We start from the raw sequence: 26,412 nt of genomic DNA on the forward strand, positions 1-26,412 counted from the left end.
TTAATACATAGTCACTGAATGATTACAGAACTTGCTTTTCCTTCCTTTTTCCACTACCGTTTGAGGGCGCATATCCTGTCACGAATTTTCCCATGTAATAAGTGTCCTTTTTATACGTCGTTAGATCCTTTATTGTTGCCATAGAATGATCCCTTCTATATCCTATCATACCGTGGACAAGCTAGATTGTAACTCCTGATGCGATATATTGATTGGGCGGGCGCTAATTGGGGCGACATCTACTTCTATGCTTGTGTATCCTTATTGTAAATGATTCACGCCAGTATTTTGATAACGATGTATCACTTGTGGATATCCTTTATGTGGCTCGCCCACTCGGCTACCCTGTCTGACTTTAGGACGATTCGTCAAAATTATAAAATGAAACCCTCTTTATCCTTTTCCTGTGGCTCCTTGCAAGTCCATCGTAGTGTTCTTATTTTTGTCATCTGTTGCAGCGCAAGGTACCTCGGAATGGTTGTATGTTGTCATAGCGGCCGGCCCGCAGTGGTTGTAGGCAGACGCTGTGTACTATGTTTACGGAAAATAAAGGTTTTTAAAAAAAAAAAAAAAACTGGAGTCTTGAAGACTCGCATGCATGACACCTGCTTAGCTGAAACTAAATTGAGCTATTTAACTAATGTGGGGAAAGTATTAATAAGTAAAAGGTGGTATACAGAGAAGCCATTTTTTTGTGAAAATAACATTTGTCTTTTCTGACTTTGTCACTAGTGTGCATTTGAGCCTCTTGTGTATAGCTGAAGTAAGCTGAACCATGTGATAACTGCGCATGACAACTGAAAGTCAGCCCAGAAGAATGACATGCGGGTCGGGAAGAGGATAAGGTTGCAGTGTGCCTGAACCTGAGAACCAACAGAGATCTAAATAAATGAGTATGCATGTTCAATTTAAAGCATTTGTTGCAGGTGAAATGTGAATGCGGTGGGAAAAATAAAACATGAATAAAAATTAGGGTGTTGGGTTTGTTAACAATGGACTAATGGAAAAAGTGATATGTAAGCATTGTGTGTTGATCCCCCCCCCCCCCTGCCTGACCAATCAGATTTAGAACTTTTACCATATTCAAACGTTAACGGGTGGTACATGCAGAACAAAAGGTATACTTGTGATAGCTTTTAGTTACTTAGTTAGAGTTGGAGTTAGATAGACGTGGAAGCGGAGATGCTGTGAGCCGTGGGTGTTGTCGGAGTAACGAGAGATGCTGATGAAGAAAACAAATGCAGAGCTCCCTATCCTAATTTAATTGGGTTAGAAAGAAGATCGCAGAAGAATCTTGAGGAGGGAGAGAGTCTCAAAGAGGGGTGCCACAGACTGTCCTGAATCTTGTCCTGAAGTCTTTGTCTCCTAAACTATCCCGGGGGACCCTTACCAGCCCTTTGGCCAGGGGGTTGGTCTTCACACTATCCTGGGTAAATATAATTTTGTACATTTGCAGATGACCTTTTCTCTCTGTCCTCTCCTTTCGGAGCATAAGTTATTGTAAAAGTTTGAAGTAAGTGTTTGATGATTGATTAATTGAATTTTCCCTCCTATGAGTGATGGTGACTGTACTGTATTTTTTAAGTGGTTCACATGCAATTAATTTAAATAAAGACTTAAAACGTACCAGAGTCTGTGGTTATTTACTTCAAGGTATAGAAAAGTTCGAATTATGTTCATTATCACCATCAACTAATGGTCCATCGACCAGAGGAAAGAACTTTTTGATCAGTGAGAGTTAGTTAAGAATGGTGAATAACTAATCTTGATATCGTGATCACCCACATTAAACTTTGACTCCCGCGGTTTACTCAGACTGTGTTTATGGGCCCAGGTGAGTATATGGTAGTCGAATATCTCTTGTTGGTACGCCGCTGCATCACATGCACTGGATAGAAAACAGCTGGCAAAAGAGTAATATCACTCACAACATATCGCAAGTGATGGTCACTGCCCTGCCAGCCATCCAAGGAACAGCCCATAAATGCAAGTAACATCTGCCATTCCAGAATAGTTGCCTGTAAATCAGTGAAGATAAATACATTCTCCTTCCGCACATCCACATGGGTCCTTTACAAGAATGTGTGGAAATGGCTTGTGGGGTGCATTTGGAGTTGTTAAATAAATTGGTGCATGAAGGGAACATCAAGCCAGAGAAAATAAGACGGCCAGTCATGGCCCTGTTTGGGAAACGTATCACCAGTCAGTTTGAAGCTCACAAAAACAAATGATTGATGGAAGGAATTCAAATATTCTGTCCAATTGTAAACAATGAATGAATGAATGAAGAAACATTTATACAGCACAGCTGCTGCTTCCTGGCACTGAGAAGTAATGCATGCCAAAGTATAAACTTTCAATATATCATTTTTTAACCAGTATTGAATGTGGTGTAGCGTTAAATAGCAAATGTGACAGGCACTAGTAGGTACAGCGAATATAATTTTTTTATCTAAATGCCTATTGTATTTGAAAAAACACTCTTATAGCAAAAGTGCTGCAACTCCTATCCAGCTGAATGACATTAGGAAAGTAACTTGCAGACACATTTTACTGTCCACCATCCTTCATTTTCTAAAACGAAACAAAGGGAAACATACAAATGACATGCCTCTGTTCCAGCAAGAAGTTTCTGAATCGAAAAGCCAGAACAATGCAAAGGATGTGTTTTCTAGATCAGGTGTGATACGGTTTCATTAATAATTTGCAAATGCTAAATATATCGAGTTACTCATCAGCCATCTTATCTAAATAATGAAGGATGGGGATGTGTACGGTGTTAACTAGGTTGAGAAAGGCAACATATTCACTGAAAAAGCACAGTCAACAGAAAGGAATTTGGTGTAAACTTTATAGTAAGTAAAAGGATGTTATATATATATATTTCTCTGGCAGGCACCAACTCGATCATTAAACAGCTAGAAATAAAAGCACAGATGTATTCAATACTGAAGAACACCAACCTAAGATGACTTTAGAGGTTTCAAGTTTCTTTGTGTGAGATGGAAGCATTTCAGTATAGTATACCAAAGGTAAGACGAGACTTCTAGCCTCCGCCCTAGGAAATAAAGCTAAACGGTGAAGGAGGAGCTAAAATGCCCGTTCAGTATTTTTTTTTAAAATGTGCTTTCAAAGGCAAGAATAATACTGGCACATATGTGCTTGAGTTGTCCATCAACAGTTACTGTGACCACTTAAAGCCAACTTATGGATGTGTTGTCATGGCACCAGTTATATTTAAATCCACTACACAATGTAACAAAAATCCCAGACCACTGCACTAGCAGCAAACTTTACAGTGCACAGCACTAGCAGCAAACTTTACAGTGCACAGCTAAACATCATTCCTTTAGTATAGTAGGCAAATTCTCATCTAATACCTTGTGGGTAAATGGCAGCTGTGTTAACCTAATGCGAAACCAAACTGGGGTGGCGTGGTGAGCAAAAAAACAATAGATTAAATCCAGATCTGTGACTGGGGGGTGAATGTTAGATTTATTCAGCATTCCGTCCATCATTTGTTCTTTTTACCTTTGTCGCCCTATATGGGAAGGGTATGCCTAGACATGGGTCCCATGCTCGCTGTGCTACTGGATTCAAGCTAGCCTGGATGATGAGGGTGATGCCCCGAAACTGGTCCCAGGATGCTTGTTTCCGATCCAAGGAGGAACTGGCTTGCCAGTTCGGGTTGGATTGTTCCCATGAGAAACCGGGTCAAGACTGATTTGCATTCTTCAGAATTCCGTCATCATTTGTTGCTTTTTCTTTTCTCGCCTAAGTGGGAAAGGTATGCCCAGACGTGGGTCCCATGCTCACTGCGCCACTGGATTCAAGCTAGCCTGCCTGCTGAGGGGTGAGGCCCTGAAACTGGTCCCAGGATGCTGATTTCCAGTCCAGGCCAGACCTGGCAGGTCTGGCTGGACTGTTCCCCTAGGGAACAGTCAGGACTGATTTGTATATGGCAGAGTTCAAACAGGGGCGGCATGGTGAGCAAAAAAAAAAAGATGGATTAAACTCAGATCTGTGACTGGGGGTGAACGTTTGATTTGTTCAGCATTCTGTCCATCGGTTGTTCTTTTTACTTTTGTCGCCTGAAGTGGGAAGGGTATGCCCAGACGTGGGTCCCACGCTCTCTGTGCTACTGAATTCAAGCTAGCTGGGCTGATAAGAGGTGATAACCCAAAACCGGTCCAAGGATGCTCGTTTCTGGTCCAGGTAGAACCTGCCCCGGCAATGTTTTTTGCTGTTGTTAACCTGATGAGCGGCTAATGGCCTCAGACAGAAGGTGTATTCGGGTCCTAGGCACTGGTAAGAAGCGAATCTCCTGTGTTACAGATCAACAGGGAATAGTTGTGATTTATCAACAGTACTTATTCTAGTTTGGATATCTGCAAAGGTACAGAATGGGAGTGCTGTACAGCGCTGAAGCAAAGCTACAAAGTGCCGAGTTCTGCTGCAGAACATGTGGCGGATACACACACGAGGCAGTAGGAGGACTTTATACAGCGAGCAGGTATATGGAACTCAATAACAGATGAGTCAGCTGTGCAGAAGGGGAGATGTTGTGAGATAATTTTTTTTTAATGGGGGTATTTAATCGATGTAGTAACATTAAACCTTTATGCTAGTATACCGGATATGCATGTGGTACCAGGTGAAAGCAAGGGGCCATTATCCCCACCAATTTCATTCGTTCTCATGATGAGTGACTGAGACATCAGCTAAAGGGGAACTGTATTGCGAAATGCCAGAAATCTCTCAATTGGCAGAGCTGCAATCATTATTACTGAGCTAATATTCCAGTTGAGTCTATATTTGAAGGTTTACTATGAAGTGCAAAAGTTGAATCACCCTGTTTGAACTGCTCTGACAATGCTCAATCAAATTAAGTTTCCCCAGCCAGTCTCACAGGTGAACACTTTGGTGCAGACTTGATTCTTAAGGGCAAGCAAAGAAATGGGAGATGTCTGCTACCTACAATCAGCTTCAGGCATTTGTGGTTCTTTGTTTGCATTGAGATCTTTCAAATCTAATGCTTTGGATGACAGTACTCATCTTTCAAATTTGTTGTTGACATAATGTTACCATACTGCACGCAACACCGAACATTGCCCAACTGCATCATCTGTAGATTGGCCAAATAGGTATTCTCCAACTGCATTTTGGCAATCTGACTTTGAACCTCAGCAAAAAGTTTAAAATTCACACCCATGAATAATGGCGCTAGACTAAACCCATAGTGAGATGCCTAATGACTGTAGCAGCAGGATCCAAGGAAACTTGGAAAGAGATACTGAATATGAATTTGTTCTCCTGAACAGAAGGAAATGGTCTTCAGGCAAGTACTGAATGAGATGTGCAATGTCTTCCCTTGACGGTGGCCCTAACACTTGATTAGTGCTGTAGAATTAGAAATAGGCCACTGCGTTTCTAGAGCTGCTTTACTCTTCTTCACCATATCATATAAAGATTTACATTTCCGGATCTAGAGACAGTCTGTAGTGGCTGTAAGGTTAACTCATCACTCACAGGTCATTGTGCCAATCAGTAACCTGGAAATTGCATAGAACCAGTTTTAAGCAGGGCTTTGAGAGATATTGGCTTACATTTATATTCGTCCCTTGACAAGATTGTTTTAGCTGCAGCCAATATAAAGAAACGTGCCTTAACTTGCTGAATTACGCATGGCAGCAAAGATGAGTATTGACGTTTGCAAGTACGGGAATATGTCTCCAAAATAATTATTCTCTTTGGAGATATTCTGCATAGAATTCACACACTTATTCTCCACAAGCAATCACTCACACGGGATTTGGTTCAAATTCCACTCGGGATGCTAAAGCACATATAGCAAATATTTAATTCACAATGTCTCACCATATTCCTTTCCAGGAAATCTTGCAGTGTAATGAATTTGTATAATTGTGACAGACGTAATATAGATGGATTTTAATATGTTTTGTAAAAAAACTTTTTTTTAACAGTAATTGTTTATTTGGACATGTTTTAATGTATTAATTGTGAATTAAATATTTTCAAAAAGTGCTTTAGCATCCTGAGTGGCCTTTAACCAAATACAGTGAGAGTGATTGCTTTTAGAGAATAAGTGTGTGAATTCTATGCAGAATATCTCCAAAGGGAATAATTATTTTTAACCTTTCGGTCTGCGGCGCTCTGTCCCTTTGGAACGCACGAGCCCCTCTCCTTCTTTTTAAGGTTCCAAAAGGAGGCAGCAGTCTTCTATTTTCTTTCCTAGTAGCACTCAAAATTTCTACGGGCGTCTGTAAAAGTGTGAGATATGCCTGTATTTCACTGGGATGATGGGCAAGGAGAATATGACTGCTACTCTTAGATAGAATCCAACATCCTTTATTTGTCATTCACAGGTCCTCCATCTGCCGACTGGAGTGCTTGTGCTCTTTCAGGGGGACATGAAGTATTGCAATGTAGTGTAATTGCATTTCTATAGCGCTTACTACCCCTGATGAGGCGTCAAAGTGCTTTTTTCGGCGAATAGCACACTACTCCGGGACCCATAGAGGAGTAGTATTGAATTAGTATAATTGTTATGGTGGCTCTGGATCAGGGACTTGAGTCACTGAATGGGTCTGGATTTTAACTGGTGGTGACAGTTGGATCGGAGTCACCCTCAGGTTGTTAGTAAGCAGTGCATCAAAGCCAATGCTTCATCAAATTATTTATTTGTAGCAGCTATCAAAATACCGTGGTGCCAACATCTGTGCTTTCTTGTTCTTTAACACTATTATTCTTGGAGACTTTGCCAACTTCATATTCCCTGCTTGGACGTGGAAAGCAACATCTTTTCTGGTGGAGGTCGATAAACCTTCCAATCAACTCTGTTGGTTCTTATGCATGTCCTCCCTCACCCCCCCCCCCCCCACCGCCCCCCCCCACACACACACAAACATGACCTTTTACCATCACCATTAGCTTCCGGTTTTAATCTCAATAGGTCAAGATGGTTACAATTTGGGAGAAAGGGGACAAGACTCCCAAGCTTGCAGACTTTCTGGGGAGTGGACATTAACTCTATTCACGGACATGCGGTTAGAAGGCAACTGAGCCATAAAACAAGTTAAGGATGTAGATACGAAGGGGCAAACATTGAGTTTTAATAGGCGAGTGCATGTGTGGAATCATATCTACACAGACCTAAAGACATGCTTCAGCTTTCCAGTTCATATATTCGACACCACACTTCTTTTAATTGTACTTTGTATTCTGCTTTGGATTTTACATGTCCACTTTCAGGTTAACTTTCCTTTTATTTGGCTTTGCCTATGGCTTTTAGTTCCCTCACCCCCGTATAAATTTTTCTTGCGAACAGTGGAGTGGGGACTTTGGGATGTGCCGGACTCTGTTTTATGGATGCAGCAACTGAAGAGACAGTTACATCTCCCTGCTCTCCCCCAGCACCTGATGGATTACATTACTAAAATGGCTTATGTGCCAATGGTGGCATGTCCCTGAGGTGAGATTGCTGCTCCTTACCAAAAGCAAGCCAGGCTGCGTCCATCAACAAAGATACACAGACTGCACTGGATGCGGTTACCCTGCTAAGCTACAATTCCACTCATCTAGTGATCTTGAAAAAATAACAGAGCATATCACCTCTCTAGATAGTCCATGTTAAAACACACACTGCAGAGTACCTGGTCACTACTGCAACCCTAATAGGAGTTCCACACTTTAGTCCTGACAATGACTGGAACACTATTTTAATAACTGATTCTTGCCTCATATGGTTGGCGATACTGGATCTAATTTTCTCCACCTCAAATGTAAATTATCACAGATAGTTCACCTCTATTATGGAAGTATTACTACTTGATTCCATTCAACATTGTTATACCACTATTCCTCACCTCATAGAACAAAGCTCCTCTTTTACCCTCTCTAAAGCTTCATGCCTAGGGCAACCATAAAACTTTGGCTACTCTAACTGAACTAGCAGATGCTTTGAAACTAATAACCGAACAACTCCAATTAGTTTCTTGATTTTTTTCCAATTAGCTCTGATCAACTCTCGGTCACTGGATCCCAATTAAGTTCCCCGATATTTAGGGAAGAGTTGAAAATAAATGTTACTTTCCCAGCTCTGTACAGTATGTTCCACCATCTCAGCGCTTCCTTCAGTTAATGATGTTTAAGTGATGCAGCAGTTATTTTTTAAAAACTGGGCTCCTGATATAACCCAAGGTCTGACTCAATCTTACAAATTCACACCCCGGTAGTAGCGTCAACTATTCCAAATATTTTGAACTGCTCCTCGTTACAAAACTGGAACTTGGGTAATGTCCATGAGAGGGTAGTTCTCACACTCTCAAACTCCCTTGACCCACCTTAGGTCTATCACCTTCAAGCCTGTTACATCACTGCCAGCAACAAGGAAGCTTGCTTAGAAGGATTCAAGTGGCTCTCAAATTACCATAAATCTTTGGATTTTCTGGGCCCTATTCAGGCCTCCTCTAGACCTACCAGGAGTACCAATCCTTTCCTTGAGTATCTCAACCTAATACAAGCGGACTCTGGATTCCAGAGATGCAGCAGTTTTAATCCTCTTTGATAAGGATAATACATTTTATTAAAGTGAAAATTCCATTTATTGACTGCCGTGTCAGAATCTCCTGGATATCACATAGCTGGTTTACCTTTTTTTGGCAAACATCATAAGTATTCTCTTCCCCCCATCCTTTTGTTCACACAGATTTCCGATCATAGTTGTCATTACCCAAAACTTTGCTCATTTTCGATTATATATAATTTATATGTTCAGTCCCTGCTCATCTTGTTAGCTTCTTCAGCTTCATTTCTTTTCCTCTGTGGATGACACACATCTTGTCATGCACCTGGACCAGATTGCATGAAATCTCACTCAGCTGGGTGACTCATCCAGCCATCTACTGGGCAAACCAATTTCCTTCAACTAACTGGGGGTGGGGGGTTGAGACAAAGATTTTGCTTGTGGTTGACTGCAGGACACAATGTGATGGCAACTTCTGACCAGCCTCTGTCAATCTGCCCACCTCAGTCAACACAGTGAAAATATAAGTTTCATCCTGAGTTACTCTCTGAACAGTTGCATGGAATATTCTTTCAAGTTTCTTTTGTCTGTGAAAGCAATTCCTGGCCTCCTTTGAGCGGGGGTGATCCGAAGCAGTTATGTTAACCGTATGGATGATCATGATGATCTCATCATAAATGAGACCTTAGGGTGTCAAAACGTTGATGGTCCTTAATTTTACTGTATAATACTTCTACTTCACCTCATTCTTTCCGACACCAGGCACTGTGCTGTTTGTTCAAAATGTACGTTCTTGTGCATAAAAACTGTCACTATGCATGCTTTGCTATAATACTTTATGGATCAGCAGATAAACAAAAATAAATGTATCTCTGGTGAAAGCGAACTACCTCTCTAAGGACCTTCTTTTCTCTTCCATCCCATTAACTGATATGCTTGCTGATTTTCTGTACAATATGTAACAGATAAAATATTCAAACAACTTTTCTGGAAACACGGTCATATAATTTAAGCGAATGAGCATACTTTTCATTTAGGCTGAAAGGCACCAAGCAGCAACACTGGAGTTTCTCTCGACTTAGGTTCCAAAACACAAACAACATTCCTGGCCAATGGCTCTATTGTGGATTTCCTCCTTCTTGGCCGACCGGACTTCCAAGTGACCTCTACCCCTTTCTCTTCCCGTGTCCACCCTCTCCGCTAAGGGGTTCCCAAGGGCTCCGCACTGAGCCCTACGCTCTTCAATATATATATGAGCCCTTTGGCACGGATAGCAAAAGCACGAGGAATCTCCTTGGTGTCAATCGCCGACGACACCCACTTGGCGATTGCCCTGTCCAATAATCCCAATCAAGACAAGATAAAATTTAAAGAAGATATCTCTGCTTTCGCAGAATGAATGAACGCAAACTTTCTGCAATTCAAGTCCACCAAATCTCCTGGTTGGCAATGAATCTCAACTTTGTACGAATAAATGTTGTCCCCGGGCACTTGGTGACCCCCCTGACCCTAAACCTGCGGTGAAAAATCTGGGCTTCATATTTGACAAAAACCTCAACTTTGAAACTCCTGCTAAATCATTGGCGGGGAAGTGTTTTCGACTACTGCGCGGCCTCAGACCGATTTTGGATCTTTTTGATGCCCAAACACGCCAGTTGATCATTCTGGCTGCTATCCTGGGTCGCCTGGACTACTGCAATCTGCTTCTTCTTGGCTCTAATAAATCCGTGCTCAATCGATTGCAGCGGGTCCAGAACGCGGCAGCACGCGCTATCTTTGCCCTCCCTAAATTCAGCCATGCCTCTAATCTCCTCCGTCGCCTACACTGGCTGCCCCTTGAACAGCGTGTTTGCTTTAAGACGCTCTGCATCACGCATAAGATACTGACAGGAAGCGCCCCAGACATTCTAGGCGATCTATGCACTCTGTACACCCCATCGCGTGCACTTCGTTCGGCGCACCAGTGTCTTGCACGTATCCCTTGCATATGCAGAACTAGATCTGGCGGCCGCTCCTTTAGACGTCTGGCCCCCCGCTTCTTGAAATTCTCTCCCCCTACACATTCGCAGTAACCCTGACCTTCAGGCGTCTTGTGTGAAGACCTGGCTCTTCTCTCAGGTCTAACCCCTGGGTCTTGTCCCCTGCTCAGTCTTGCTCCAGCGCAGGGAAGCTTATTTGCCGAGGCAGCCATGCTCTTTACAAGTATTAATCTAATCTAATCTAATCTAATCTAATCTAATGACTGAAAAAGCATCAGAATCCCAATAAAGCATAAAACATATATATGCCTCAACATACTCTAGCGTACCATGTTGCACTGAGCAACAGTAGTCTTATGAAACATCAAGGCTGCATCCTTCTGTCCCTTACCACACTGCTTCTGCGGGGAGTTTCACACACATGCCCTTATTACTGTCATGGAGGACAACCGCATGATTCTAGACAGAGGAGACCCGGTGACCCTCATCTTCCTGGACCTCTCTGCAGCATCTCACATGGTCTCCAACCCTTCCAAATCCAATGTCTACACAACATCGGAATCTAAGGACATGTAATGGAATGAATCTGCTCCTCCCTGACTAGAAGTACCTGGTCAGTCCACCCGTCACTGTACAACTCAGATGAACACAACTTTATCTGGGGAACAAAGATCCTCCATGAGCCTGAACCTGCTCCACACGTACATATTCCCTCTAGCCAGCACCATTAATTCTAAAAACCTCAACCTCCCCTCCTGCGCTGCTGACATGCAACTCATTATCTCCCCCTTGAATGAGACAACCAGTTTCCGGGTCCATCAAGGTTAATGCATGCATGCATGACTGAAATCCCCCACTGGGAAGAAGACCAACTATCTGAAGGTTAACACAGGCAAGGCCGAAATCATGATCTTCAGGAAGAGCACTTGAACGTGATACCTCCCTCACCTCACAAAAGAGGTAGGACCAACAACCAACCCCACCAAGAACCTCGGGATTGTCACTGCCAGCAAACTCAGCATGGCTGTCCAAGTCAATGGTATCACCGCCTCATGCTTCCATACCCTGAAGATGCCAAGGACGGCTTTCAAATGACTTCCAATCAGTCTCTGGAAAACTATCACGCATTCCCTAGTCACAAGCAAGCTGAACTACAGGATCAGTCTCTATTGCGGGATGAACAAAAAACTCACCAGAAGGTGACCGACCATTCAGAACTCAGCAACTAGAATTACTTTCAACCTCCCACACCACATACACATCACACCACACATGAAGGAGCTCCACATACACAAACAAGCACAATCCAAACTCCTCACCAACACATTCAAGACACTACATAATACTGGCCCAGCATACCTCAACAATCGCACCTGCTTTCATATACCTTGCAGGCACATCTGCTTGTCCAGACTCCTACTAGCACACATCCCATGCATATGGAAAACCTAATCAGGTGGAGGACCCTTCTCATACATTGCTCCTAAAGCGTGGAACGACTTGCCACTACACATAAGAGCCTCATCCTCACTTCTTAACTTTCTGCAAGAAGCAGAAAACCCGGCTTTTCAAGTAGTCTGAAATTGCCCTGGGCTTGGCTAGGCTCACCACTGCTCAGATCCAGGATGTCATCCGGGTTTTGGTGTACTATACCGATCTGCAGAACATAACACATCCTTAGGTTCATACCTCTGCTGTTACTTTCTGGATATGGAATAACTGGCTTTTCTGGGGAACGATGCAGTTCAGAGTTCAAGAATGGCTTTCCTTTGGGATAACCCACATAGGAGGTTGAGGACTCTCCTTCTGCCATATATGTTCCATGCAAATGCCTGGTACAATCCTGAAATGAATCAGAGAAAGTTATTCAAGATGATGGCTTTTAGAACCACAAGGCTTCAATACAAGATAACTGAGGCATGACAGGATATGTTCTAGGTCTCCTACTGTACAACACCTATATTTCCGCAAATCTGCAGTACTTTGAGATGAGCATAACATCGGTCAGAACTACCCCGAGCCACAAATAGCAACAAAAACAAAACTTCACCCATAGTTTTTTGGCAGGATTCAAATAGACAAAAATTTCCTGCACAAAACTTAAGACCAAAAGAAGCTGTATTATGCCAGGCATACATGGGCAAGCAGAACACATGAACAAAAACTCAATTTGCAAATTGCAGTTGCTTTTTCAATTAGTTACCTGGCACTCTGTAAGACTCATTAGATTAGGTTTAAAACATTCAATTACACAAACCTTCAGACTGCTGTTCTGAAACATATAGCAAATCCATGGGGTCTGCTCCGGCAAAAGAGCCCAAAAATAAATGGAACACCACAAGAAAGATTATTATTTGTGCTGGACCCAATGTACCTCTATTTTGGTGGCTGAAATGAATGCATAACAATTTTACGATACAAAACCTCAATCAGCCTGCAAGTAATACATGAATGAGCTGCAAAAAAAGGAATGCAAAGGATATGCCAACTAGATAGTGGTACACCAGTGTGCTAAAACTTCCCAACTGCTAGGGATGCTGCCTTCCTAGAATGAGGACCTTTTTCGACAAGCATTGGCAAAGCCAATAGGTTTCGCCTATGCAAATTGTGTTGACTTTGTCAATGTTTTTTATATGTTGTATGCTGTGTAACACGGCTTAAGGGAAACTTTTTTTTTTAAAACATTACGACGCGTTTAATATTGCCCATGTCATAGCGCCTTTTCCCCCCCGATAAAAGTGATATTGCAAGCCCTGTGCAGGCGAAATCTAAAAAGTGATGTTCCGTACTTTTCTTTAAAAACAAAAAAAAGCAAACAAAAAAAATACATGAGGGAGCTGCAGAATGTAACAGTTTTAAAGCATGATTTGTCTCTGAGTGGCTCTTTGAGTGCTATCAGAAAATGTTAATCAGGGTACAGAAGGTGGGTAGGTAGTGAAAATAAAGACGGTAAATGTTTCTGGGTCGGCTGGAGTTCTGCTGATCCTAGGGCATCGAGAACAGAATACCAGCCTGAGATTGCATGTCTTTACAAGATGGGATGAGACCCCCTCCGTTGATGTTGCCTGGATCGGTTTTGGTTGTTATGGTAAATGTGTCTTCAGTGGCATGCATTTTATTAGATCGTTAGTGAGCGAGTCATGAATTTGCTTTCTTTCTCTTGTGGTCTATTTGTGTTTTGTTCGCAGTCTGAAAAGATATTTGGTCCGGATGACCGCACAAATATCGACCGCCCTCGTCTTTGTGCTCAGAGCCAGACGTCAGCTTGAAAAGATTCTTTGCCCCCACTATAATCCAGTGACGCTGTGCAGAATTGTATTTATATGTATTTTAAATACCACCTCGGCTTGGAGGACGAGAGGTAGGACGCCGGCCTTGAGACAAGCTTTGGATGTGCCATCACACATGTCCAACAGAACATGGCTGACCTACTCTCCTTGATAAGCAACCTTTAGGTTTTAACTAAAAAAAAAAATAAAAAAAAAAATAAATCCAGCAACAGGAGGAAAAACAGAGACATGGTTGGGGTTATCTGTAGATGTGGCAAGCGACAGATGTGAGGGCGCAAGGAGGGACACTAGGGAGGAGGAGGGGGAACAGGGAAAATCGCAATAAATGTGGGAGGGGTGGCTATTGACAGCGTGTAAAAAGATGCACTCTTGGAGTGCTACACTTCAAAATATTTTTTTTAAAGTACCAAGCACACAAGAACAGACAGGAACCAGTACTTGGCCCAAGCTCCACAGCATGGACACACTCTAAGCCCGAGGAGGAAGCCAGAGAAGAGGGGGAGCACTCCAATAATAACGAAGAAAAAGTCAGCGACATGAGAGCCAACCAATGGAAAGCTAAGGAAAGTTTTGGGTGGGTTTTAAGCTCCTTCCAAGATTTTATTTTTTGTTACAAGAGATTTTGCATGCACAGTGCAACCGCTGTGCCGGCAAAACCTAAAAATGCTGCATGCTCATGTCAAAATGTAACAAAAAAGTTTCTAAAAATACTGGATAAAGGAATTTTTTTTCTTTTTAAAAAATACACCAGAGCCAATGTTTCTCTTCTACAAGAAGCAGATTTGGGTTTTTCCTGGTTTTGTTTGAGGCCAGACTGCCCAACTTCAATTAGCAAGTACAAAGAGGTGTTAACCTTTTTTTTTAATAGTTTTTATTGATTTTATAATTGAACTAAACATAGGCAGTTACAGATTGGTCTATGCCAACAAGGGCCATCGACCGCAGCAGTAAGCAATACATCATAGTATCTTGATAAGTAGTGGTCAAATGTATGAATTGTGGAGATAGCAGTACAATAAATGAATAATAAAAGCAATTGTGATACTGAAAAAAAACATACATGAACATCTGAATGAGTGCCGGTTACATAACCACCATCACAGGAACCAACCACATGTCTAGGGTATATGCAATCTTGAAAACACATAAGTGCAGCAGTCAAGGACACACTAGGTCTGATACACACAGTTTATAGTTCGATTACGTTATGTTCCAGCTTTTATGGATACATGCTGAATCGCAGCGCTGTAACATAAAAAAATAATACATTTTAAAAAAGGTGATAAAAGGGCAAAGGAAATACATTACTCTGTAGTCTCTGCAAATGGAGATTTTTGCAAATAGGCTTTAAGCAGCTACCACAGATCATCTCGGCCTGGACGGCATCGCCAGTAGTGTGGCATAATTGTCGCTTGCAGTATTACAATACTGTAAACCCTGAAGCCAGCCCTTATTGGTTGGATGACTCCTTCTGCCCCAATTTAAGGAAATTTGACGCTTAGCCAATAGGAATGACATCGCAGCAAATCGTCTGATATTTTTAGGGGAGAGGCTTAACATATCCCAGTAATGCTAAAAGAGGGCTAGGGTTTAGTTCCTGCGCCACCATTGAAGAAATGTGACAAAACACCTCTTCCCAATAGCTCCGTACCACCCCACAGTTCCACGTCATGTGTGAAAAGTTTTCCCCCTCCCAGCACATTTAGAAGAGGTGATAAACTTGATTAAATAAAAATCATCCTGTAGTTAACGTTAACCTGTAAATAATTGTTTCCCTTATATATTATGCCAATTTTAATTTTCAAATGGGATTTTGTTTTTTGCTAATAACTTACTTTTGACAGGTGTGGCATCCATACCTCACTTTCCACTGCGTTCACCCTCTATTCAATGTAGGTTTCTCAATTACTGCTTTTATCCTGGGGAAGTAGCCACCTTCCCACTGAACACAGTAGCTCATAATCCACCTTCTCTCTCCACTTCCACCAGCAACTATTACAATTTGTTTGAAGGTCTCAGAGTTACCTGCAGATTTCCACAGTTGCTTTCAAGCTGTCCTGCGCTTCCAACATGGGTGTGGGGGAACTGGCTTGTCTCAGAGGACAAAGGAGATGATCGCAGTGCTCTGGCAAGTGCAGAACTGTGCTGTGCCTCATTTCACCAGAGGACAGGTGCCCTCTTAGTCACAGCTGAAGAGGGGTGGAGAAGGACCACCCTCTTTGACTCTTTGTAATGTCATTGCTAACCATTTCGAGCAAAAGATACAGGACATAGTCAGAGACTTTCCTCAACCGGCGCCCTCCCCCTTGGATGGGATGAATGGGGAGGACACGGAAAGAGTCCAGTTTAAAAGGTTTCGCCCTGTGGGGCTAGAGGAGTCCAGTCTAGCCGTCCTTCCTAATAAATCGGGCTCACACTTTGATCCCTGTCCTCCGCGGTTTCTACAAGCAATAATAGACTCGGTGAATCCTATAATAAATGGTATCATTAACACATCAATGGCTACCGCCGAGATACCTAGTGACTGGAAATTAGCTGCCATTAAACCTTTACAGAAAAAAAACCCCTCAGCAGATCCGGCAAATCTCTCAAACCTTCGCCCCATCTCCTTAATACCAGTGTTATTTAAACTCACCGAAACATTCGCAAATAAACAACTCACTGAATTTCTAGAAGGAAATAATATTCTGCATTCCCATCAGGCAGGGTTTAGGGCCCAGCATTCAACAGAATCTGCCCTACTTTTCACTGTGGAGACCGTGCGGGACGCCATCGACCAGGGGAAGAAAGCCGTACTGATCCTGCTTGATCTATCGGCGGTGTCGATACGGTGTCACATACCATACTGATCGACAGTCTAGTAACATCAGGGATACCAGGAACTGTACTGGTGTGGCTAACAAACTTCCTTAACCAGAGGCAGCAAGTTACCGTACTAGGAGAGTTCTGATCTGAGGAGAAGGTTCTGATGTCGGGGGTGCCGCAGGGCTCCAGTTTGAGCCCTGTACTTTTTAATCTGTATATGGTCCCCCTGATCAAACTAATTTCTTCTTTTCAGATCAATACGATCTCGTATGCTGACGACACTCAGCTTATCCTAGTACTGGATAGGGAGCTGCCAGGAGCAGAAGAAAACCTTAAAAACTGCCTTGCAGTCACTTTTGACTGGATGAGGAATAATCATCTTAAGTGTAACTCGGGCAAAACCGAAATTCTGCCATTCGGGCAGCAAAACTTGTTTTCACCCAAACTATAGTGGCCGGAAGATGCAGAAGCCCCCCCAAATACCATTGATGCCGCCCGCAACCTGGGCATCAAGTTTGAGGACTCCCTCTCATTTAAGCAACAGGCCGTGACCGTGGCTGGCACCTGTTTTAACATCATTAGAGGTCTCAGAAAATTATTTGACCTTCTGCCCTTGGATGCCAGGAAAACGGTGGCGGTTGCACTGATAACATCTAGGCTGGATTACTGCAATAGTCTGTATGTGGGAGCCAATCAATCCGTGCTCCACAGACTGCAGATGGTCCAGCACGCAACCGCACGCCTTGTCCTCGGCTGGCCAAGGAAGTCGTCCGCCTCGGCCGCGCTCAAAGCCCTCCACTGGTTGCCAATACATAAGCGCATCCTGTTTAAACTGCTGGTAATCACCTACAGAGCCTTCCACTTGCAAGGGCCTAAATATCTTGCGAATGGTTTCAGGCGCTATGCACCTTCCTTGGGTCCTCAAACCTGAACCTACTGGTGGTGCCCAGATATAAGCTCTCCACCAAGGGAGGAAAATCCCTTGTAGTCATCGGATCTAGGGCTTGGAACAAGCTTCCCCCAAAATTGCGACAATTCACCACTGAGAGCCAATTCAGGAAAGGGCTGAAAACATGGATCTATACACTCACGGATACAGCTTGCAAAGTCTTAGTACAAGCGCATAGGACTTCTGAACTCCATCTGTCAGCGGCCTGATCCATCTGGCTACGATACACAGCGCCAAGATGCTCCTTGGAGTGATAGCCGCGCTATAAAAATGTGACATTACATTACATTACATTGTATGGAAGGTGAAGGAAGAGAGGTTCAACAACCCTCAAGATGCACATTTTGTCAAGATCCTGCAGTTGAAGCTTTAGGCCAAAGAAGCCATCTAAAGAGCAAAGCTCTGAATCCATTAGAGACACAGAATTAGAAAGCGGTACAATAAAACACATTTCTGAAAATCCTACCCCATTACTGAAGGAAGGTCTCAAGATTCTAAATGCATTGTATGAGGAAGAATCAGACTCACGCATGTAATGCTGCAGGATCTCTACCACCCAAGTAACGTCGTTTGAAGAGACAGTTCATTTGACTGAGGCAACACTATACTTGTTTTTTTGTAAGTTTCCTCTTCCATTGACATGGGTCAGCTTGTATCTGGCAAGGGCAGAGGTGTAAGTGGGCTAGTTCCTGCAGGTGCTCAGCACCAGCAGTTCTAAAAAGCAGGTGCCAATATAGGTCCCTGTCGGTCTCTCCATTTCTGCCAGGATTAAAAAAAAACCTTAACTCTGCAGCAGTACCACACTTCACTGCCTGTGATGTAACTATAAAGAGACTCATATTTCTTTCACGGTCGCATTTCAGAACAGAAGAATTTTCAAAATTCTATACAATCAAGCCAAAGTTGTTTTTAGGTTTTGCTTGCGATGGCTGTGCATGCGCAGTCTCGCAGGCGAGATCTAATGAGATTGAGGGAGATTCACTAGCGGCTTTAAGCCCGCCCCTCTTTCCCATTGGCCGGCGTCACCTTTTATGCTAAACGGTGGCCGGCCATTGGGAAAGAGTACTTCGTGACGTACTCTTTACTCTTTTTGAGCCGTCCCACTTGGACTGGCTGCCCCGACTTACTGCAGGAGTAAAAGGTTTCTTATCTTCTTGATGGGTCCAAACAGATGACACTATAAATAAGATAATAAACCTTTTATGCCTGCAGTAAGTCAGGCCAAGCCCGTCCAAGTGGGATGGCAAGAAGAGGAAACTCTACGTCGGCGACGGCGCTTGTTTTTGTTTACTTTTCGTATAATCGCGGCACCTGTGCTTTACTTTTAATGTTACAAGTAAAGCGCGGGTGCCACGATTATACCAAAAGTAAATTAATAGATGTTTGTTTCTATTTCTTTTCGTATAAACTTGGCACCCACGTTTACTTAAAAGTAAAGCGGCGGTTCCGCGATGCTTATTGCTTTGTCCTGCTGAGCACATAGTGCGGACTTGGCTCCAATCCGCGCTCTAACGCGCCTTCTTGACAGCCCTGGGGCACTGTGCAGAGTAAGGCACTGCTCCCATGAAACAAGCTCTGGGTAAGGTAATGCTGTCCTTCTAAAGCCCCCTGTTCTCAGTGAGCCTTGACCTGGTTTCTCAGCGAATTGGAAATGAATGTCTTCTATCAGCCTGCCATGAGGCATGGCAGCTAGAAGCCAGAGTTCAGGGAACACTGAAAACTACGCTCCGGTTTGCCCAACTATGTTTTGCACGAGCAGCACAAGAGCTCCTCGTGGATTCGCCACTTCTTTGCCTCCCCTGCTTATCTTTTGTAACCCCTGTGTCGGATTCATGGCCTGGTACCCCAGTCTCCATCCAACACAGCAGTCATGTGCTCCCCCCTAAGGACACATCACTGCACAGGGGGCACCTGGCTTGCCGCTCTGAAATATGTAAAGGGTTAATTAAAAATGTAAAAGTGAGCAGGTGTCTGCGGCGCGCGCTGCCTTAGCTGGGGTTGGAGAGAAGGCGAGCCTCATGGTGCAAAAATGTCTGCACAGTTCACGATGTCGGACACTCACTGGCGTGCACAAGCACGCTTCAATGCACAATTGCGCATCACACGTGGGCACCACGATATGTATTGTACAGCAACTGGGCCAGTCTAAGAATGTGCCAACACACTAGGATTGTGTGTGCGCGCACACGCGTACACACAGGTGTGCACCACACACCTATAGGCGGGCCTTCAACACGCCGCACATCACACAGCAGTGTATACACACTAAAGTGCACCACTGCCCAAGATTGTCACGGTACACTCCGACACCACTAATGCGCATGCGCAGAGGAACACTAAGCAGGGAGTAACAACATTCATGTAAAAACGCTATACTACATAATATAATTCATAAATGTCTGAAATACGATATTTCTATATAGTTCTAATTCACAAAACACCTATACTCACATTACAAGGCTAAATCTATTATAAATCGGCAATGATTGCACACCGACGCTTAATTCTTTAGCGTCGATGCTGTTAGCTGATGCGTGGTATAGCAAGTCTGTTACCTCTGTTTGAATTTTAAAATTGTCATTTACTTTTAAATTGCACTATCACTAACCTCTTACCTGTTCTGCTCTCCCTGGCCGCGGTCCGACGCGGCAAGTGCCGATTGTGCGGAGGGCTTCCTGGGAGCAGATTCACACTTCCGGTTGGGCTGCGCTCCAGCCTTTGCGCATCCAAAACTATTTATCTGACAGTTCATGCACATACACAGCGGACGCGGTAATAATCAGTGGCAGGAGATGCGGCTAGCTGATGCGTGGTAAAGCAAGTCTGTTACCTCTGTTTGAATTTTAAAACCGTCATTTACATTTACATTGCACTATCATTACCTCTTACCTGTTCTGCTCTCCCGGCAAGTGCTGATTGTGCCGAGGGCTTCCTGGGGGCAGATTCACACTTCCGGTTGGGCTGCGCTCTAGCCTTTGCACCTCCTAACACTATTTAGCTGACAGTTCATGCGCACGCGCCGCGAATGCGCTCAGCGGGCGCGCCAAAGGCAAGTCCGTCTGCGCCCGTCCGGGACTAGGGGCAGAACCCCTGCCAATTTTCAGAATACTCACTATAGTTACAATGCTCAGACACTGCGGAATTCAAGGGCGGCCTTGGGCCCTAAGTGTCAACATTCGATGTGCCCTGCCAACAGTCCCTCATACCCTCACTGCAATTTTAAACTTCACCCTCACAATAAGAATGCCCAGGTGACCAATCCCTTATTAAAAATGTTTCTTCTAAGCTGCTGCTCTCTCCCCAAGTATTCAGTTGAACTTATCTCAAACCCGACGCCCCATTCCTTACCGAGACCTGGTTGCAGAAAGAAGCTGATCTAGCTATTACCCAGATCCTACAACTGGGGTACCTATTACACAGAGTGGATCGTAAGACCGGTACAGGTGGGGACCTAGCGATAATTTTTAAAGATCATTTCTGCTGCCGATCCTCAATTGAGGAGCTACTGTAGTGTAGTTCCTATATTCCCAACAGGCTCTGCGCATTGGAATAACATACTATAGATTAGAAGTAGGACTGAGGTGGACTAGGTGTCTATCAAATATATTAGACTTAATTGTGAGTGCCAGCTAGCTCAGAGGTCACTAAAAACTTTCTTGAATAAACAAGAAAGGATTCGTTTCTGACAACTGCATAAACATGACAGCTTTGTTTCCCCAAGAATAAGAAATGTATCTCTAGAGTCGCGGAAACAATAGATAGTTATTTCACTCAGTCAATCGTGCATGCTTCGTTTCACCAGAGGTGCAGAGAATTTAGAGAGACGGGCGTTTTCAATAAAAAGTATTTATTGAACAGTCTTCTATCTCATGCAGGAGAAATGAACTGCATGAATCGTAATACTGGTTGCAAAGTACAATGCGTACAGTACGAAGAATATTATAAAATAACACTGTAAAAGCATGATATGGTTTCAAAGCCATAAACTATATAGAATACATACATTAATAAATGAAGACAAAAGACTCAACTAGTGATTCTAAAATACGCTTACCTCGGTGTACCTAACCTAGGTCTAGTACAAGGGAAGAAGTAAGTGAGGTGTAGCTTAGTTTCAGTATTCTTTGCCAAATCAGTATCCAAGATTTCTCCAAGGGTCTAATCAGCTCGGTACCTTTCAGACTGAAGGAGGTCTGGTATCTCTCGCTCTCAGGACTCGATTTACCAACAACCCGCAAGGGTAGCTTGGAAACACTGGAGCTGTATTTCTCGGCAAGAGAAAAGACAGTGTCTCTCTCAGTGCGTCTGCTGGAGGGTCGGCTTCCTTCGGCACTTGCTTCGGCGAGCTGTGTTGTGGAGGTAGATAGTCGAACTGCACCAAATCACTGTGTCTTTGCCTGGGCAAGTGTTGGCATATTTATACCTTGAAGGTGCCTAGTTTGATGTAAGGTTGGACATAATAACGTCATCAAAGACTCAGTTCTTTGAAAACTCCACGAGTTCTTGGATAAATCAATATTCAAGCAAGGGGAAGTCCCTGACTGCTGAAGGCGGGTTTTTCCAAGAAATCGTTGTGGATTTTCGGAACTAGTGGAAGTAGCCATGCCGTATTTGGACTGTATAGGTTAAGTCTAAATATGGTTATGATTTCTATGCCTATATAAGGATAGGGTGATTTATACCTCTATATGGGCATGAATCGGGAAATTACACTAGGGTCCTAAATTCATATACAACACTACCTGACTGTGAAAGTATGAAATTTTCACTAGAATTTTCATCTACTGTTACCTTCTCTGCTACTCTATCGGCCCCCAGGACCCACTGGTCAGTTCCTTAAGACTCTCGACCCTTGTTGCCGAATTAGCGCTAACCCCTCCGAATTTCACAGTTCTTGGAGACCTTAATATTCACTTAGATGACCCCTTTGACCATCAGGCAATAGGCCTTCTGTCCAATTTATCAGCTCTCCAAATTGTACAGAAAGGCTTTGCCCCCAAACACATCAAGGGTCATCTCCTTGACGATGTTCTCAGTAATGATCAGAAGTTCCTTGTGGGCACCCTTATTCCTCTCCAGTGGACAGACCATTCACTTGTTCCCCTGGAATGGGAAACCATAGTTTCCCCTCATGCGCAGAGCTCTGTTCCACTGCTGGAAAGGAAATGGTCCACTCTTTCCATCAGTCAGTGGTCCACATCACTGTGCGCCCCTACCCCCATTCTTGACCCAGACACGGAAACGGCTAACAGCAATTTAAATTCTTGGATATGTAAATCTTTAGACTCACTACTTCCGATGAAACTTTCATATAAAAAAATGAAACAAAGATTGGCACCATGGTTTTCCCCTAAATTAGGGGAACTTAAACTTGTAGGAAACTAGAAAGGAGCTGGAGACAGAACCCAGAAGCTGGTATGAAAAAGATCTATAGAGAGGCAATTAGAAACTACAAGGCCGAAATCAAAACTGCGCAAGCCGTATTTTATGAGGGCAGGATTAGTACGGCCGCGAACTCACCCAAGGAGATCTTCCGGATTGCCAAATCCCACATTAGTATCCCACAAAAATCCCCCAACCCAAAAGATACCCAAGCTCGCTGCAACAAGCAGGCGGAATACTTCTACTAAAAAATTCAGCTAATACTCAATCCATCACATCTTGCCTGGATGAGTCGTTTACCTTTCGCACTGAGAGCTTCCATTCTGATTCACAGTGTTCTCCAACGGAGTTTCCTCTGCTTGATGAGGGATTATTGGACACTCTAATCTCAAGAATAACATCTGTTTCACCTACCGACCCCGCTTCTCCGTACTATCTCGCTCTAGTTATGGATGTAAACCTTGCCAGTAATCCTGAATACTCTTAATGCCTCCATCATTTCAGGAAAGGTGCCATTGGTGTGTAAATGTGCCCAAGCTAGAGCATTACTGAAAAAACATAACTTGGACACTTCCAACCTGGCCAACTATCGCCCCATCTCCCTTCTTCCCTGGCTGGGCAAGCTACTAGAGAGACATGTTAATACCATTTTAGTTCACTACCTGGAGTGCAACAACTTACTCCATGACTCCCAAGCAGGATTTCGTCCCAAGCTTGGGACAGAAACTGCTCTTTTGGCAGTGACAGAAGAGGCACGGAGGCTCCTAAATCAAGGCGGCACAGCAGCAATTATTTTGCTTTACCTCAGTGCTGCCTTTGATACTGTGGATCATAACATCTTGCTCATGCGATTAAAACATCTAGGTGTGACAGACCTGGCTATCACTTGGTTTCAATCCTTCTTGAAAGATCGATTTTTTCAGGTCTCGGAGGGTCCTACCTCCTCAAACTGATGGCCTCCTACCTGTGGGGTTCCACGGAGATCCTCCCTGAGCCCCACGCTTTTTAACACCTTTATGGATCCACTGGCCGGGATAGTTCTTCCTTTCGGCATCAAAATTATTACCTATGCAGATGACCCCGAATTGGTGATGGCGCTAAACCATCCTGAGGGGTCATCTTGCTCTCTGGGCACCTGCCTAGAAGCGGTAGCCGAATGGATGGCACTCTCTCACCTTAAGCTAAATGGGGACAAGACAGAACTGATGTTTCTGGGTAAGTCTCCTTCACCCATCCACTTTGGTGTGGCCAACCTGTCTTGGCATAATGCCAGCACCTAAGGATCAGATCAAGAGCCTGGGCTTATGGCTTGACAGCACCCTCTGTTTTAATCACAAAGCCTCCAAACTGTCCGCTACCTGCTTCGGCCTGATGAGGCTGTTGAGGAAAATTCTGCCCCTACTCCCTTTTCAGGCCCGAAAGATCATGTTGCAAGCTCTCATCCTGTCCGGCTTAGACTACGGGAATGCTTTGTATCTGGGTGCGCCGTTGGCCACCATCAAAAAACTGCAAGTGACCCAGAACTGTGCAGCTCGCTTACTCCTAGTGCTTCCTCGGAGACATTCAGCGTTGTCCGCATTGAAGAAACTCCACTAGCTGCCAATTCACTCCAGAATACGATTCAAGGCCATGTGCCTAGCTCATAGAGCCATTTGGAAAACAGGACCTGCCATTATTTACTCCTTTGTTACCCCTTATCAACCCTCTAGAAATCTGCATTCTAGCACGGCCTTCCTCGCTACCACGAGGAAAGTACAGAGATCCAGATGGGGTGGACGTTCCTTTTCCTGGAATGCCTCCATTTTCTGGAACTCCGTGCCCCCCACTCTGTGCAGCAAATCCAAGTTACAGATCTTCCGCAGACTCCTGAAAACCTTTCTTTTTACTAACACTCATTAACTAGCTTGGTTCACTGCCCGCCCGGTCCTAGCGCTACGAGGCCTCAGGGTAAAAGTGCGCTATACAAACCCAATTTCATTCATTCATTCATTCACTTCCGAGTTTTCCATGTTTACTGTAGAAAAAATGTATTTTTAAACATTGCTCTCACAAGGGAATGTCAATTTTAAAAGAGGTCATACATTTTAAGGTAAATCATCTCATGTGGTTGAACCGCAAACAAAAGGAATGAGCTTGTTTAGCAAGATCACTTAAATAATAAATGAAATATATATTTCCCAGATTGCATGATTTGCGACGGGGCCTGCCTAAGAATGTCCCAACACACTAGGATTGTGTGTGTGCGCACATGCGTACACACAGGTGTGCACCACACACCTATAGGCAGGCCTCCAACACGCCGCACATCCCACAGCAGTGTATACACCACTACTACGCATGCGCACCGGGAGGAACGGGGGGGTACACTGTGCAGGGAGTAACAACATTCATGTAAAAACGCTATATTACATAAATGTCTGTAACACAATATTTCTATATAGTTATAATTCCCAAAACAACTACACTCACATTACAAGGCTAAATCTATTAGAAATCGGCAATGATTGCACACTGACGCTTAATTCTTTAGCGTTGATGTTCACTTCAGAGTTTTTCATGTTTAGAGTGGAAAACATGTCTTTTTAAACATAGCTCTCACAAGGGCATGTCAATTTTAAAAGATGTCATACATTTTAAAGGTAAATCATCTCATGTGGTTGAACCGCAAACAAAATGAATGAGTTTAGCAAGATTGTCATGGGGATGAGCCTTGCCTTTACACTGTGTTAAGTTGACATGAGCTTCTTAGACATTTAAACACCATTTTTCCTTTCTGTCGCCTTTTTGCACACGGCACACATTATTATAAATGTTTAGAGTTAACAGAGTGTTTTGCTTCACACGAGAATAATATTTTTTCTATATTAGCAGCCTTGCTTGGTAAGCTTTGTCTAAACAGTGAGTGCCGAGGCCTTCAAGGTTATATTAACAGTGGTTGTTGTTCTGACTCATCAGCGCACGTTCTAGACATAACATATATGCAGCTGTGGCCACCTCTGATTTTGGCGCGTTTAATAATGCACTTCGTTGGCATGATCACACACACTTGGAGAACATTCGCATGCAGAGAGCTGGTGCAGAAACTGATGTGATCCATTTCTGCTAGGACCAAAGGTATGGGTCCGCCCTTGTAAACCCAAGAGACCTTCTGTAGATATAAAATAACCTACTAGCAAGGGAGGGTGAAATATAGGTATATTCTAACCTGTTTCCATTTAGCATTGTAACATGCTTTCTCCCTTTGTATTTTATGGAATAGAAACTATGCTGATAATCTTGTTGCTTACAATATGTCTGCTTGTATTAGCTAAGATACTGCGCATGAGAACACGGCATTAGAAATAAATATTTCAAACTTGCTCGTGTCTCTTTTTGCTTCCTGTTTTGGACTGGTATGAGAGTATAACGAAATAGTGTTCATGTGTTCCACATTGCATGAGGTAATCTAAGTTCCATGTTCTG

At 43.5% G+C, this 26,412-nt stretch overlaps 1 protein-coding gene across 3 annotated transcripts in view; it reads right to left on the reverse strand.

The window, feature by feature from the left end:
* Positions 1-26,412, reverse strand: part of CEP57 (centrosomal protein 57) — a 595,025-nt gene that overhangs the window by 536,138 nt on the left and 32,475 nt on the right. For all 3 annotated transcript variants that reach the window (XM_086935295.1, XM_086935296.1, XM_086935294.1), the window contains exon 2: positions 12,214-12,367. In XM_086935295.1, coding sequence (XP_086791421.1) covers positions 12,214-12,367 — 154 coding nt within the window. The remainder of the gene's footprint in view (positions 1-12,213; positions 12,368-26,412) is intronic.

This window comes from Lissotriton vulgaris, chromosome 8 (genome assembly GCF_964263255.1).
Source record: "Lissotriton vulgaris chromosome 8, aLisVul1.2, whole genome shotgun sequence".
Taxonomy (NCBI): domain Eukaryota; kingdom Metazoa; phylum Chordata; class Amphibia; order Caudata; family Salamandridae; genus Lissotriton; species Lissotriton vulgaris.